The 17,329-nt window shown below is 39.0% G+C and overlaps 3 protein-coding genes across 3 annotated transcripts in view; all 3 read left to right on the top strand.

Annotated features, from left to right (window-relative positions):
* The window catches only part of LOC132092706 (acyl-CoA:lysophosphatidylglycerol acyltransferase 1-like), a 32,836-nt gene extending 28,294 nt beyond the window's left edge, over positions 1-4,542 (top strand). Inside the window, exons 7-8 of the mRNA XM_059499057.1 lie at positions 2,127-2,233; positions 2,336-4,542. Of these exons, the coding sequence (XP_059355040.1) occupies positions 2,127-2,233; positions 2,336-2,487 (259 nt within the window). The 3' untranslated portion in view covers positions 2,488-4,542. The remainder of the gene's footprint in view (positions 1-2,126; positions 2,234-2,335) is intronic.
* Positions 4,543-5,813: 1,271 nt separating this feature from the next.
* On the top strand, positions 5,814-12,194 carry LOC132092705 (serine/threonine-protein kinase Nek2-like). Its single transcript, XM_059499056.1, has 10 exons — positions 5,814-5,981; positions 6,061-6,192; positions 8,831-9,048; positions 9,246-9,486; positions 10,191-10,273; positions 10,382-10,508; positions 10,662-10,866; positions 11,026-11,080; positions 11,236-11,312; positions 11,730-12,194. The coding sequence occupies exons 2-10, from the start codon at positions 6,097-6,099 to the stop codon at positions 11,939-11,941; spliced, it is 1,314 nt and encodes a 437-aa protein (XP_059355039.1). The 5' UTR covers positions 5,814-5,981; positions 6,061-6,096; the 3' UTR covers positions 11,942-12,194.
* A 222-nt stretch (positions 12,195-12,416) lies between these two features.
* Positions 12,417-16,369, top strand: LOC132092704 (proton-coupled zinc antiporter SLC30A1-like). Its single transcript, XM_059499055.1, has 2 exons — positions 12,417-13,243; positions 15,129-16,369. The coding sequence occupies exons 1-2, from the start codon at positions 12,661-12,663 to the stop codon at positions 16,013-16,015; spliced, it is 1,470 nt and encodes a 489-aa protein (XP_059355038.1). The 5' UTR covers positions 12,417-12,660; the 3' UTR covers positions 16,016-16,369.
* Positions 16,370-17,329: the final 960 nt, after the last annotated feature.

Raw genomic sequence — 17,329 nt, 5'->3', positions numbered from 1 at the left:
TTTTTTGTCTTTTATGAAAGAACATTTAAATATTGGGTCAGGAGGGCAACAAACGCTCAACGTGCCAGAACTTATAATAATAATTATTATTTGTATTATTATTATTATCCACAAAGTGTGCATCCAAATGTAGAAAATGAACTGAAATGTAATGGTTAAAATACATTCAGTACTGTGTATAAGGCAAAGTACATGTGCAACAATCCATGTTGTGAATTAATATTATTAATATTATTATTATTACTTCTACATTTTACAATATTTAAATAACATTTAATTAACACTTCATATGTGTTTACTATTTATATTTATATAAAAATATATATTTATTTATATTATATATTTGTATTATTTATATTTATGTAAAACAATAATATATAATATTGACTAAATTTATAGTAGTAGCCTATTTCATTTAATTTTGTAAACGTAATGAAGCCTAAAGTGTATTATCATGGCTTAATTTGCATTTATTATTGATAATAATAATTGTAAACATAGTATAACACTCTAAAACAATATTTTAAAACAATATTTGATGATGATTATATTTGATTTAATATTCACATTCAACTCAACTCAACTCAACTTTTATTTATAAAGCACTTTCAAAACCATTAGAATGGACCAAAGTGCTGGCAACATTAAGTTACATTAAAAACAAGACACAAGAAAATGGAACAGAAAATCACTCACAGTTCTCAGACCTAATCAAACGCCAAAGGCTTGATTAAATAAATAAGTCTTCAATTCCTTTTTAAAAATATCCATGCCTGATGAGATTTTTAGGGATAGTGGCAACTCATTCCAAAGTGCAGGAGCCGCCACAGAAAAAGCGCGGTCTCCACTACGCCTCAAGCGAGACCGTGGGACGGTTAGGAGCATATTCCGAGAGGAGCGAAGGTGACGTTGAGACTGATAAGGAATTAACATGTCTTTTATGTACTCAGGAGCTTGATCATGTAGCGCTTTAAAAACAAACATCAACACCTTATATTGTATTCTGTATTTAACAGGTAGCCAGTGAAGGGATATCAATAAAGGTGTTATGTGATCCCGTTTTCTGGTATTTGTAAAAAATCTCACTGCAGCATTCTGGACACACTGAAGACGAGTAACCAGTGATTCACTTATGCCCAGATAAAGAGCATTACAATAATCCAGCCGGGTTGAAACAAAGGCATGCACAACAATCTCCAAGTCCTTGTACGAAAGAATTGGTTTCAATTTAGACAATTTTCTTAAATGAAAGAAAGATGATTTCACAACGCTATTAACTTGACGATCAAAGCGCAGTTCCGAATCGAAAAATACTCCAAGGTTCTTTACATAACTTTGCATATTGTTGGACAGTAGTCTATTATTTCCAGCCGGAGCATTCCCAAACTCCTTGTTCCCAAACATAATAAACTCAGTCTTATCCTCATTTAATTGTAAAAAATTATTAGCTAGCCATCCCTTTACCTCAGTCAAGCACTTATAAAGATTAGTAAAAGGTGCACAACCATCACACTCCAAAGGAAGTTACAATTGTAAATCATCAGCATACAAGTGATAGTTAATATTATGCAGCTTAAAAATAGACCCCAGGGGTAACATATACAGAGAAAACAGAGTCGGACCAAGGATTGATCCCTGAGGAACCCCCCAAGAAATAGCAGCAGATGCAGAGACATAATTTCCAATTTTAACAGAGCATGTCCTGTCATGCAAATAAGAGGAAAGCCACTTAAGGGCTACACCATTGATCCCTACATAATCTCTAAGGCGGTCTATTAAAACTGCGTGATCTAAAGTATCAAAGGCTGCACTTAAATCTAGCATCATCAAGGCAACACTTTTCCCGGAGTCAATACTTACAAAATATCATTTGTAACCTTCAATAGTGCTGATTCTGTGCTATGTTTGGTCCTAAATCCAGACATTAAGTTCTGTAAAAGTGATAATGCAGTCTAAATTAATACGTTTAAAATTATTATTAATCATGGAAACTCAAGTGTTGCTTAAGTGTATAGAACACTTTTTGACCAGTGGTCAGTATAGACCTAAATGGTCCGTTTTATCATTTTGTTTTTGAATGTTTCTCAGTAGTGTTTATATTGAATTCTTATTTGTTATATTTTTAGGACATACCCTATAAAGGACGTCCCAGAAGAATCAGAAGCACTGACAGATTGGCTGTATCAGAGATTTGTGGAAAAGGAGAAACTTCTGGCTCACTTCTACAAGACAGGTAGTTTGATGAAAATCGAATTTTGTTTCCCGGTAAATATTCATCCTCCAACTAAAACCAAACTTGCTGACAAGTTCTCTCTATGTTTCCTTGGTCTCTCAGGAGCATTCCCTCCACCAGACGGCCAGAAAGAGCTGGCCTCCCGAGATATGACCCTTGATAATGTTTGGCTGCTTTTCGTGCAAACGTTCGCCTTTGCCTCGGGCTACATGTGGTACAGCGTTCTAAATCACATCTACTGTTGGTTCTTCTGACCGCTCTGAGGAGAGCGTAACACACAGGACGGAGGAGTCCTAGAGCCCCGATTGCCATTCTCCTCTGCCGGATAGTCGAATGTACCCCGCAGGACGACTCCAGTTGCTGTTTCCGATCGCGGTCCTCATCCTTACTTCGGACAGACACATCCACCCAATCCCAGCTGCCCACGCAGACATGCGTTTATCCCTTAGATCTGTGTAGAACCAGTTCAACGTTTACACATGCGTGCTCACATGCAGAGAGAAAATTATGCACATCTAAATGTTTACTCATGCACATGTGGAACCCCCTGCCCCCCACTCCTTTTTATTTTATTTTTTTCGTACAATCAAAATTAGGCTCAGGAATAAGCCAGAGATAGATCTGTCAAGTCCTCTTATTTCCCTCATTTTCTGCCACGTGAGCTTCTCCCCCTTTTTATTGTTAACTCTCAAACAGGATGACTGAAGTTGTTTTCAGAGACTGCTGTCCTCTTTGGAAGCGCCTCCTCTGGCCTTCATTGCACTATGAATCCTTGTCGCCCCCCCCCAAAAGAAAGGAAGACCCTCTGTGTGTGCTGTCCTCATGTCATTTCATCCTTGTGGCAGTTGACTGGACGCTGTTGTCTGTGTGTATCGTCAGTATTGATCGATCGTGATGTTTACACTGACTGAAGGGGGATTCGGTTTTGATGATGCGTCGGGGGGGGGGGGGGGGGGATTTCAAAGACTAACCTGGTTCTTGTTTTAAAACTAGGAGACCGCATCCTTTGGAGAACTTTACACAGTCAACGCCATACAGACACATCCAAGCGCACCACATGACTGCCGATTCAATAGAACAAATACCCCTCACCTCCAAAGTTTTACAAATATTAAGCCATATGCTTATCTTAGGGTCAAAAGGGGGCAGACATTCTAATGACTGAACTTTTGTGTTTGTTCATTGTCCTAAAAAGATTTTAATATGTTGATTTGTTTTGAGTCTCAAACTGGTTTCATTTCTGTAAATGTGACAGCATAACCTGCCTGTGTGATTGTGTGTGACTGGCTGTTTCTTTACTCTTTTTATTTTTCTCTTTTTTTTTTTTTTTAGATGCACATAATGTCTGGTAACTTCATGTTATATCAGTGTGTTGGCAAATATCTGTGTAATCCTTTTTCTCGTTCTGTGGATAATCTTGTGCAGAAAGGAGTCACCCTCTGCGTTTTTACTTCTGAAGCATCATGAATGTTTAAGACAGACGGAGAGATAGCTGTTAGGATCTTCTGTCCCGGCAGGTGCGTAAGTGTCTCTCAGTGTCTGAGCGTCACCTCGTCTGTGGCGGTCGTGTGGGCACATTTCTGTTCATCAAACGAAACAGTCTTAAAACTGCTGCCACACGGAAAGAATTGGAGGCGTAGATTCAATTTGGCGCGGAGGCACAAAATATTTTAGATTAGCTTTAGACTATCTTGAGGAAAATGGAAACGCAAAATTGTGTTTTTCCTGTGTGAAATTGGATGTGTTTGTGTGTGTTAGTGGGGAAGAATGCCATGCTTGAGTCTGTCTATGAGCGAGGTCCAGCAATAATGTACTCCAAAATAAATGCCCATGTTGTGGCGTTCTAAAGAAAAGATGCTTAGATGTACAAATTAGACATTTGTAGATGAAAACTGTCATTTCCCCCCTTAACCGAAGCCATGTCATCTGTGAAAGTGAACTTTGTTTCTATAGCTTGCCAGATTGAAATGTGAATGATGCCAGAAGACTAAAGCCAAGTTAGATGCAGACTGCATTCAGAGCAGGCTACGTCACAGTGAACTTCACCGCGAGGATCTCAGACACTGGCTTCCTTGTTTCGTTCTCGCTGTCTGTCAGATTGAGACATAACATTGTTTTCCTAAGTATGGTTTTATGTTTAAAAAAATAAAAAGTGTGAGATATATCTATATATTAGCAGTTTTAACCAAATTACAATAGAATGGACCATAATTTTCATTTTGTACCCCTGTTTCTCTTCCTAGCTTCCCAGCCATTTTACAACACACAAATTAAGTGTGCTGGAATAAAAATCATGCGCAGCAGTGACCCACAGGCTCTTCTCTGAGTGTTATTGATCTGAAAACATTCGCCAGAGGTGCATTTGTTCCTTTCTGAATCCTTCTGATCAGACTTGTGGCTTTTAAAGTCAATGTGAATTGCAGCTTTTGTTCTTTGTAATAACGTGCACCAGTGAATCATCCACAGTAAAACATGGATCATGCATTAGATCAGTTTTGATATTTAAACATATGCCTCAGCTGCCTGTGTATATTGCACTTTATGTTCAAAAGAACGGCCTGAGATGGGGGTTTTTTTCTGTGAATAGGGTATAAATAAGTTCTAGTACTTCAACAATAAAAGCACAAAAATATGTTAGATTTGAAATCTAACATTGACAGAATGAAGCTAGTTATAATTAATAATACCAACAGTAAAATAAATGAAAATGGTCATCAATCAAGTCTGTTGATTTAATCAAAAAGAAAAAACATTTTCCTTGTAGTTTACAAATGTTCATTAAAAGGGCCTGCTGCTTTGGTTACTTGTGTTCAGTACAATCATCTCTAACTATTATATATCTGTGTTTTGGTCAATCTTAATTGTTAATTAGGTTCACTGAAGCAGTAGTCAAAACTTAAGCTACACATTTGAGATCCCACTCATGTATGTATCAAAAATAATATTGAACAAAAGCAAAAGAATGATGGTGAGAGATTTTCCATTTATAATCAGGTGAAGTATATGTTTGTGTTTCTTTGCTGGGTTTGCTGTTCCTGGAAGCCCTCAGAAATAAATTGTAACCTATACAAGGTCTAATAATGCATCTATTCAAATGAAATCATCTTCTCTTTAGGTCTATCAGGCTGCATGCTCGTATCCTCTAAAGCCGTCCAGTGACATGAACCAGAGAGAGCTTTATGTGAACTTTGGCCCTGCCACACCCAGAAACATTCAGCACCATAAACACACTGCTGCCACCAAGCGGACAAAGTCAATGTGCAGGATATACAGTTTCAATAACAGTAACGGGCGCATAAGTCTTTCTGCAGACGGTACGTTTCTCAGAAGCAGCATTTTTGTTAAAATGAAGGAAAGCATATGGAGCGCGTTATTAGAAATGCTAAATAATTATTTAAAGCTGTTTTATTTAAAATCGAGTCTTTACAGTTGAGTTTTACACTTTAAACCTGTACAATGTTCGCTCTTTATAGGCCTGTCCCTTTAAGAATCAGCCTCCCGCTGTTCCCGGACGTTCTCGCGGTTCTTCAGCGCCTGGTAACGTGCAAGCTGTGTCGTTATAAGGACCAATGAGATCATGGCCAACGACCAAGCTCAGCCAATCAGAAACCAGAGTTTGTGCACGCGTTTGAAAATCAGCTTGCTTGTTTCACATCTATCTCGGAGCACAAACAAAAATCTATAACGTTTTGTTTTTAAATTAAAACAATAAGTCAAGCACACGAGTGACCAGAAGTGATTAATCACGGTAAGTGAACTGACCGAGTGAATCCTGCTGTGTTTGTTAGTAGAGTCTGCACACAAATCGCTGAACACTGTTGTATCAGTCTGAAGGCTGGAGCTGTGACGTCCTTGTGCGCGTGATGCCGTCCAGAACTGAAGACTATGAGGTTCTGCTCACCATTGGATGTGGATCGTATGGGAAATGCCAGAAAATCAAGAGGAAATCAGATGGAAAGGTCAGTCAAATACAGCTGTCCGTTTAGCATATTTAGTATGGTGTATATGTATGAATAGGTTTGGGATCAGAAAGATTTGTAACGTTAATGGTTTTTTGAAGTCTCTTCTGCTCATCATGGATGCAATTATTTGACCAAAAATACAGAAAAAAATATTGCTTTTTTATATTAATGTACTTCAAAATATAATTTATTTCTGTGATGCAAAGCTGAATTTCCATCAGCCATTACTCCAGTCTTCAGTGTCACATGATCTTTCAGGAATCATACTTAATATGCTGATTTACTATCAATGTTGCAAACAGTCCTGCTGCTTATATTTCATTATTTATTTATTTTTGAACCTGTGATACTGTTTTCAGGATTAGGCTATTTGATGAATAACAAGGTTTATATATATATATATATATATATATATTATATGCGTTAAATATTTCTGACACCTGTAAGTCTTCATTATCACTTTTTATAAATTTAACACATCCTTGCTGAATAAAAGCAATCCTTTCTTTCAAAAGAATTGGGAAGAACTGACCCTAAACTTTTGTACAGTATTTCTATTTTAAATAAATGCTGTTCTTTTCAACTCTTTATTCATTAAAGAATCCTGAAAAAAGTATCATGGGTTCTAAATATATGTATTATGTATGTATGTTAGGTAAAATGTTTTTGAAAAAAACGAAAAAAATTTTCAAATGTTTTTTGAAAACGTTTCTGAATGCACTGTAAGTCGCTTTGGATAAAAGCGTCTGCTAAATGCATAAACTATTTTATTTATTTATGTATATATATTTAAGCAGCACAAATGTTTCTAACATTGACAATAAATCAGCATATTAGAATGATTTCTGAAAGATCATGTCACACTGAAGTCTGGAGTAATGATGCTGACAACTCAGTTTTACATCTCAGGAATAAATTACATTTTTACAATATATTCACATTAAAAACATTCCTGTTTTTTGTTGTTTCTCTCTCTCTCTCTCTCTCTCTCTCTCTCTGTCTCTGTCTGTGTGTGTGTGTGTGTGTGTGTGTGTGTGTGTGTGTGATCAAGTCAATGCAGCCATGATGAGCAAAAGAGACAACTTCAAAAAAACATTACAAACCTACTGATCCCAAACTTTTCAACGGCAGTGTGTATGTTGTGTACAGGTGCTGGTCATATAGTTAGAATATCATCAAAAAGTTGTATATTATATTCATTCACTACACACAGACTGATATATTTCAGATGTTTATTTCTTTTAATTTTAATGATTATAACTGACAACTAAGGAAAATCCCAAATTCAGTATCTCAGAAAGTTAGATTATTACTTAAGACCAATACAAAGGATTTTTAGAAATCTTAGCCATCTGGAAAGTACATGAAAAGTATGAGCATGTACAGCACTCACTTATACTTAGTTGGGGCTCCTTTTGCCTGAATTACTGCAGCAATGCGGTGTGGCATGGAGTCGATCAGTCTGTAGCACTGCTCAGGTGTTATGAGAGCCCAGGTTGCTCTGATAGTGGCCTTCAGCTCTTCTGCATTCTTGGGTCTGGCATATCGCATCTTCCTCTTCACAATACCCCATAGATTTTCTATGGGGTTAAGGTCAGGTGAGTTTGCTGGCCAATTAAGAACGGGGATACCATGGTCCTTAAACCAGGTACTGGTAGCTTTGGTACTGTGTGCAGGTGCCAAGTCCTGTTGGAAAATGAAATCTGCATCTCCATAAAGTTGGTCAGCAGCAGGAAGCATGAAGTGCTCTAAAACTTCCTGGTATACGGCTGCGTTGACCTTGGACCTCAGAAAACACAGTGGACCAACACCAGCAGATGACATGGCACCCCAAACCATCATTGACTGTGGAAACTTTACACTGGACCTCAAGCAACTTGCAAAATTGCAAAATTTACATTTTTGAATGGATTTTGTTTCACAATCCTCTCCAGGGTGCGGTTATCCCTACTGCTTGTACACTTTTTTTTTTTTTTTTCTACCATAACTTTTCCTTCCCTTCGCCTCTCTATTAATGTGCTTGGACACAGAGCTCTGTGAACAGCCAGCCTCTTTTTCAATGACCTTTTGTGTCTTGCCCTCCTTGTGCAAGGTTTCAATTGTCGTCTTTTAGACAACTATCAAGTCAGCAGTCTTCCCCATGATTGTGTAGGATACAGAACTAGACTGAGAGACCATTTAAAGTTCTTTGCAGGTGTTTTGAGTTAATTAGCTGATTAGAGTGTAGCAGTCTTCAATATTGAACCTTTTCACAATATTCTAATTTTCTGAGATACTGAATTTGGGATTTTGCTTAGTTGTCAGTTATAATCATAACAATTAAAATAAATAAACATTTGGAATATATCAGTCTGTGTGTAATGAATGAATATAATATACAAGTTCTTTTTGACTGGAATTAGTGAAATCAACTTTTTGATGAATTCTAATTATATGACCAGCATCTGTGTATGTGTTCAAAGTGTGACACCCTTTGTTTGCAGATGCTGTGATATTTTGTGATCTAGTGCAGTGAAATTCACCACTTTCCATGATGTTGAAATAATTTAATTTAGGTTCCTGTGAATTATCACATTGTAGTCGCTGGTCTCTCATCTTTCAGGTTAATGTACGTCATGTCATCTGATCCCTTTAGATCCTGGTTTGGAAGGTGCTGGACTATGGCACCATGGCCGAGGCAGAGAAACAGATGCTGGTGTCTGAGGTCAATTTGCTCCGTGAGCTGAAGCACCCAAATATCGTCCGATACTATGACAGAATTATAGACCGGACAAACACAACGTTATATATAGTGATGGAGTACTGTGAGGGTGGGGATCTCGCCAGCCTCATCAACAGATGCATCAAAGACAGGTCAAATGAAGCTACTCAGTGTTTCTACAGTCTCAATTCACCCTTCCACAAATTAAAATAAATAGTATGAATTAAAAAGTAATAGATCAGTAGGATGTGTCTTCAATTTACCTCCATAAAACATGCAGAAACCCTGCTAGTTATTTTGTTGTTTTCCTGCATTACTGCAATGTTGGTTTGTTCCACTTTCTTTGCAGACGGTACCTAGAAGAACAATTCATCCTCCGTGTGATGGCACAGTTGTCCCTGGCTTTAAAAGAGTGTCATGGTAGAAGTAACGGCAGCAGTACAGTTCTACACCGTGACCTGAAACCCGCAAACATCTTTTTAGATGTCAAACAGAACGTAAAGCTTGGAGATTTTGGTTTAGCTCGGATACTGAACCATGATACAAGCTTTGCTAAAACATTTGTTGGAACTCCATATTACATGTCACCGGTAAGTGTCCTTTCATCTTTCATTTAAATGTGAAAGGGAAAATTATGATGAAAATATAAACTGAACTGTAATAATAAATATAAATCACTGGGATTGTGAGGAGGGAAAATGAGATGCAGGACCCTTAAAGCAATAGTTCACCCAAAACTTACTAACCTTAACCTCTTCACTGGTATTTCTTTGAACAATGTTCACTCAGAATTTGCTAGCAAATTTAACAAATAATTAAAAAGAAATGGCAAGTGGCATTGAATTAAACATGCCATATTGATTTAGAAAGAATGAAATAGTATTTCCTTGTAAAACATCTTTTAAAAAAATTACTTTTTACAGTGCATGACTGACTTTCTTCTGCAAAGCACACACAATTTTTAATTTCAAACTGTACTGCAAAAGAAAGTAAGTCATAAGGGTGAGTAAATGGATGACTGGGTTTGAATTTATGGGTAAACTATAAGTACATTTTTATAGACCGATGTTGGACACACTTATGTCATATTGTGCTTTTTTCCCAAGCCTCTTCAAGAACACTCCTCGGGGACTGGAATGAGTCCAACCTAAACAAACTAAAAAACTGTTGTTAAATGTTCATGTCATGGCATGCATGAGTAACTATTTGTGCCACAGATTCATCATGATAGTTCTTATTGTTAGGACTTAGCTGTGTCTGTTTTATTCATATTTATCTGCTTTTATATTCACAGGAACAAATTAATTGCATGTCCTACAATGAAAAATCAGATATATGGTCTTTGGGATGTTTACTCTATGAACTATGTGCTTTATCGTAAGTATACATGTATTACTTTTCTTCTAATATGATTACACGGAAATCGGTTACATTCAAACTTGTTGTGTGGTTACACAAACTTTTTCTTTTTTTTTTTTTTTGAAGTCCACCATTTACGGCATACAACCAAACAGAGCTGGCCGGTAAAATCAGAGAAGGAAAGTTTCGAAGAATCCCATACCGATTCTCTGACGACCTGAACACACTCCTTTCAAAAATGCTCAACTTAAAGGTAAACAACTTTTTGGCAAGAGGACCATTACATGTTTTTATTTGTCAGTAGAACTTGTCAAAAGACCAAAATCAAAGTGATTTGGGTTCCAGGGGTTCACATTGTGCTGAATGCCGTTTTGTCACTTTTTGGCTGGCTGTTATCTTTTGTTAGGACTATCTGAGGCCCTCGGTGGAGTCCATTCTGCAGAACAGCTTGATCTCGGGCTGTGTAGCCCAGGAGCAGAAGAGGCACAGATCAGTGGACGTAGAGCAGCCCAAACATCCAGAGCCGTCGCTTCTAGCAGATCTGCGGCTAAAGGAGCAGATTCTACGTGAGCGCGAGCAGGTCCTCAAAGAGCGAGAGCAGAGACTAGAGCGTAAGTCTGCTTGATCTTATTAGGCCTCTTTGCATCCAGAAACCAAAGTCTTTTGAGTTTGGAATGACATGACGGAGAGTACATTCTAGCTGAACTGACTCAAGACTGATATTTCATTAAGTGAGCTTATAGTGTGTTTAACCTTTAATTTTTTTCCAGAAAGGGAACAGGAGCTGTGTGTCCGAGAACAGCAGTCCAATGAAAAGCTGGCCAGGTAAATATAGAACCATCTTTGCTGAGCTGGTCATTTGAATGTATTAAATATAAGTAGTATTAACAGTAGTAGTGTGCTGCATAACTAGCTATAGCCACTGGTTGACACATGGTATATAATGTTGATAATATGTGGTTGTAATTGTTCTCTGTCAGAGCTGAGAGCTTGTTGAAGGCATATAATTTGGTCTGGCAGCAGAGGGCACTGTCTCTACTCAGTGCCAGTGACACAGGTATAAAACCGTTGAATGCTATATAGATGAGTGACTGAATGTTGTTTTCTTTTCTTATTCTCTCTGTTAATGTTCAAGGTTAAGTGCCTGGTATTTGTTTATATAACTCTATTGGTCAAAAGTTTGGAATAATTACAATTTTTAAATGTTTTGTATGCAACAAACCATCATATTAGAGTAATTTCTGAAGGATCATGTGACACTGAAGTAATGATGCGGAAAATTCAGCTTTGGATCACAAACAATACTTGTGAAGGCTGAAGAGTGCAGTGTGCAGTAACCAGGAAAGCATGACTCATAGCCAGCAGGAATTGGGTTACAGATCCTGTCATGAAAGAAAATACTTGTATAGTTGTTTTTGTTGTTATTGTTTTTACCTTTATAACATGAGAATGACATGATTCTGTCTTTTGACAGAGAACGAAGAGAACCTCTCCCCAGGAAAGAAGCGGGTTCACTTTGCAGGAGACGGAAAGGAAAACTGCAGACCTGAGAGCAGACTGATCGCTAAACCTCAAGAACACTGTCTTGTAAAGAGGCACCAATGTGCTAACATGCGTATCCAAACTCTTGATGAAGAGGAAAAGATGCATTCAGCAAAGCCCAGAGAAATGCAGGGCATCCGCTAAACATGAACGACAATTTACTACTGAAAGTGGTGCATTAGTGTGATCAAGAGTTTAATTACAGTTGTTCACATTAGGAAATAAGCTTTTATTTATCTGCAGCATTTGTACAGTACAGCGGAACAAAACTTTTGTGGACATTACACTGGGTTATTTCATCAAAGATAATGTGCTGTATTCTTGTCATTTTATAGATATTTTATTACCTGGATTGTTTTATTGGGATTTGCAATTTTATCAGAATAAAGTGTTGATTTAATATTATCAGTTTTGTTTTTATTCATTTAAAATTTAGAATATTTTTTGCTATGGGCTCCATAACTTTGTCATAGAGATCGGAGTTTCACGGCTCAAGGGATACTCTGAACTTAGTCATTTTAGTTCTTCGTTTTTGAAAGATCGAGTTAAATTTTCACGATCCCAAGTTTTCAGCCAATCGCAGACGAGTGTGGGCGTGGCCAGACACTGAGCGTTTTGGTTCAATGTCGTTCTCGCTTCGTGTGGAAAGTTCAATGGTCCGGGTGCAAACTTTCAGGCAGCCGTCTGCAGACCGGAGACGGACTCTATAACTGGACCGAACTCTGGTCCCCAGCGCTCATTACACGGATCGAAGTGGCGCTTACGGTCTGTCGGTCGAAACGAGTTCAGTTACGAGATCTTAACCTCGAAGGGGTGTCGTGTTCATTTAAAGCTTTGTTTCGTGTTCTGCTCGCGGTGGAAACATGGCCTGCGCGCCGAACCGGGCGCGCCTTCTGTGCATGCTGTCGCTCACCTTCGGCTTTTTCATCGTGGAGGTGGTGGTGAGCCGGGTCACGTCTTCTCTAGCGATGCTGTCGGACTCCTTTCATATGCTGTCGGACGTGATCGCGCTGATCGTGGCTCTGGTCGCGGTGCGTTTCGCGGAGAAGACCCAGTCCACACACAAAAACACGTTCGGCTGGATCCGGGCGGAGGTGATGGGCGCGCTGGTCAACGCCGTGTTCCTCACCGCGCTCTGCTTCACCATCATCCTGGAGGCCATCGAGCGCTTCACGGAGCCTAAGGAGATCGAGCAGCCCTTGGTGGTGATCACGGTGGGGGCCCTGGGGCTGCTGGTCAACCTGCTCGGGCTCTGTCTCTTTCACGGACACGCCGGAGGCGGAGGACACGGACATTCGCACGGAGAACGCAAGAACGGGAAGGTCCGCCGGTGTGAGACGCTGGAGGACGGACGGTCCGCGGCCGAGGAGACCAATAATCTGGTCGGGGATCACAACAACAGCCCTAATAGTGATAATCCAGACAAGAAAAGAGCCGATAAATCGGGTTAGTTGTCATTAAAACTTATAAGACATGTAAAACACTAGTTAGATACCTTTAATGATTCAAAACAAACGAGATCAGGAGTGTATTAATCATGTTAAAGTCGGATGATGTACGACGAAACGTGTGGAAATCTTTCCTCTCGGGGCTTTTGTTTCTTGTTTGTTAACCTGAATCCACTGGCAACAATCCCATCGAGACAAAGCGATTGTTCTCCCCATTTACTCCTCAAACCTGGATGACCCTGCTCTGTGGGAGATAGATTGAGAAATGTGTCTGTCAGGGTTCAGTAGAGGTCAGCGGTCCCACAACTATTTGTTTAAAGGTTAAACAGGAAGGGAGAATTGGGCATTTTTGTCTATTTATTTATCTATTTTATTTATTTGTCCGCACAGTTGAAGTCAGTGGTAACCAAAACTGTTTTGTGACCATTATTCTTCAAAATATCTTTGTATGTGTTCTGCAGAAGAAAGTCTTGGAGGTTTGGAATGACATTAGTGGGAGCGGATGCCAGAACTGACATTTTTGTGTAAAATATGCTTTTAAGAAAATGGCCAAAACAATGCCTCAAACTCTGAATGCTGAAGTGGTGGTTTTCCCTGTTTAAAAAAAAACCAAACCAAGCCTATAAGTTACTCAAGCTGGTGTTCAGGCGGTTTTAGATGGTCTCGCAGCCTGACCGGCTAAAGAAGAGGTAAAAAAAAACCGGCAAAACTAACCGTACTCCTTAGGCTGGTTTTGGCTGTTTATCTATTTTTTTTTAGCAGGGTTGACCTCCACTAAATGTAACTATTATCGTGGTTTCCGCTAACATATAGGTACTTCAACCATTATTACTACAGTAGAATTGTGGTAAATTTGTATTGGCCACCACTGTGAACCTTTTTATAGATAGATGCAGAGATTGGTAATTAGGTGCTTTTTAAGAAGACCGTGTGGGAATCTGGGGTCCCAATGCTGTTGGACATGATCACTGATCACACCTGTCATAGCTCTGTTGATGGTTCTGGTCTTTGTTTGGGGGCTGTCCAAAATAGCCTGCAATCTAAGCCAAGTATTCTGTGGTCAGCTAACGGTGTGACACACCCAACATCAGTGAACTAGTGGCGATGATAACCGACTGCATCTGGGTCAGTTAGTTGTGCTTGAACACCTCAAAGGCTACGGTCAACTGCTAACTAGCATACATTCTGTTATATTAAAGAACTGAAGCCTCCGTGTCCAAAGCTTCTGTGTATTTTGATGGGACATTGATAGTGAGGCTTTTGGAGGAATATTACATTTGTTGTCACACCGAAGACGAGAAATAACTGTAACGTTTTAATAATTGTACTAATTCTGAGAATAGGGAAGTCCATGGTACACCTATAACAATAATGTCATACAGGAACAGTATCATTGGAATCACTTTCAAAAAATTTTCAGTTGATGAAAACTTTGACAGCCAGTGGAATCCACTGGGGATGTGTACAATTTATCATGGACAGTCATATCGTAATTAAAGGGACAGTTCACCCAAAAATGTCGTCATTTACTGAGTTGCTTTCTTATGTTGAACATAAATGAAGATATTTTGAAGATTGCTGGTAATCAAGCAGTTGGTGGTTCCCATTGACTTCCATAGTATTTTTCCTACTACGGAAGTCAATGGGAACCACCAACTGTTTGATTACCAGCAGACTTCAAAAAAATCTTCTTAGAATGCCCATATAACTCAAGTTTTGCAAGCAGAAAATCTTATTGTATGATTTATATTTTATTTTTAATTTTTTTTTTTTTTTTCTTGAGTGCTGTTTTCCCAAATATCGGCACGTGAGCATAATCACAAATGTTATATTGATTTTATATAACAGGTAAATTTCATTCTAGTTTCCTTTCTCCTCTGTAGAGATGTGTCACAGTGACAGCCTGGGTTTGCAGATTAACAGCAGCGATCTTTACGAAGAGCTTGACAATGGACAAGACTCGGCATCCCAGCTCAACATGCGGGGGGTTTTCCTGCACGTCCTGGGCGACGCTCTCGGCTCAGTCATCGTGGTGATCAACGCTATCATCTTCACCCTCGTATGGAAGCCATGCCCCCCAGGCATTACCTGTGAGAACCCTTGTGTAGACCAACACTGCGCAGACACTTTACTCAATAGCAGCAGTGCAGCATCCAACACCACTTTGCACGTAGCGGGACCCTGCTGGGTATTGTATCTCGACCCCACCCTCTGCATCATTATGGTCTTCATCCTTCTCTACACCACATACCCGTTGTTGAAGGAGTCTGCACTTATCCTGCTACAAACCGTACCCAAGCAAATCGACATGCATCAGCTCAAAGCTCGCCTGCAGGATCTGGAGGGTGTGCTGGCGGTGCACGAGCTGCACATCTGGCTGCTGGCAGGCAGTCGCATCATTGCCACCGCGCACATCAAATGCCAAGACCCCACGTCCTACATGGACGTAGCCAAGCGCATCAAGGACTTTTTCCACAATGAGGGCATCCACGCTACAACCATTCAACCGGAATTTGTAACGGTGAACTCGGAGTCTCGCATTTCACTCTGCGAGCTCTCCTGTAGAACGCAGTGCGCCCCGAAGCTTTGCTGTGGATCCGCTGATGCCGTAAAGCCTCCTGATGGAGCCGCAGAACCGAAGAAACCATGTGAAGCTATAACCCCAACGGTAACCAGTACTACATCTGCTGCATCTCTGGAGATCATCAGTGAGTCCGTGGAGGAAACAAGCAGGCCAGAATCCGTTAGTGGTGTGGAATCATCATTGTAATTGAGGAGCAGGTTCTGCTGGGTTCTCTTTAGGGCGCTGATGTATATTGGCTCAGCTGACTGATTTCTGCAATGCTGTGAGAAGAACTGAGCTCTAATGCACTCATGATAACACACACATATATACATAACGATACCACTTTAAAATACAGACAATATAAATAGGCTGGAGAGAAAGGCTGGCCTCCTCTTTTCATGTGTCTTCTCCTCTGTCTGTGCCAAAGCTTCTTTTCATACAGGACACCAGACACTTGCGTCTTTCCTGTGGATTGAAACGCAACGACATGCAATTTTAATGTTCAGCTGCTGGACCAAGTAGAAATTTCTAAGTTTCTTTTTTTTTCTACCCATCCTTTTTCTGTTTCATCCTTCATACTTTTGATTGTTTTCAAACTTTCAGTCTTGTGACAATTGTATTCATTTACGTATTTAAGTTACTGTGAATGTTTTTTCAAAAAGCTTTTTGTATGATTTACATTTGGTGATATTAGAGATAAGAACAAAAAAAAAAGAATTTTTGCTTTTCACAACCAATGATCTGTACGTTAATCGAGAGTATTTTTTAGATGTTTTTCAAAGATTGCTATTCAGTCTTTCACTTTTTTGTTTAGAAAATCTGTTTCATTAGACATCAGAAGACGTGTGGACCATATTTCATGCCTAGAATTCAATCTGTTGTGTTATAGTGCCAAATCTAGTCAGGGTAGGAACAAGACAAACCTTCTTATATTGGTTTTTATAAAAGCTGATGCCTCGTTTATTGTATTGTTGTCAATCAAAACAACAGGTGAAAATGCTGTACGTTTTTTTTATTTTTTATTTTTTTTTATGTGGGACTGCTGGATGGTGATATTTTTCGTCCATGCTGTCATAAAAATGAAGGGACCTCCTAAGATTTGTGGAAACCATTAATTTGTGCATGACCAAATATACATAAGGTTGTATGGAAAGCTTTGAGAAACCAAACAAAATTTGTAAACCAAAAGACAAGGGAGTACATACATTTAGTCGCACATCTTCTCAGTGGCTTTCAGTATGAAAAAAGCATATATTATCAGCTCTTCACAACAATATTTATATCTGCAAACTTTAGCATTGTGAAAATATGCAATTTATGAAAAAAAAAAAAAGAATTACTAGTCTTTATTATTAGTTGTAGTGAATTTCTCCTGAGGGAGTGTTTGTATCACTGAATATTATAAAGTACCATGCCATCTGAAATGTTTTTGATATATTACTGTCAAATGTGTCATTGTGAATTAAACACTTGTTTGGTATTGTTCGATTCAAGTCTGTTGTGTCACTTTTTTTTAGG

The sequence above is a fragment of the Carassius carassius genome, chromosome 18 (assembly GCF_963082965.1).
Source record: "Carassius carassius chromosome 18, fCarCar2.1, whole genome shotgun sequence".
NCBI lineage: Eukaryota > Metazoa > Chordata > Actinopteri > Cypriniformes > Cyprinidae > Carassius > Carassius carassius.
Note: the sequence above shows the minus strand (reverse complement) of the source record. Positions and strands in the feature narration are given on the sequence as shown.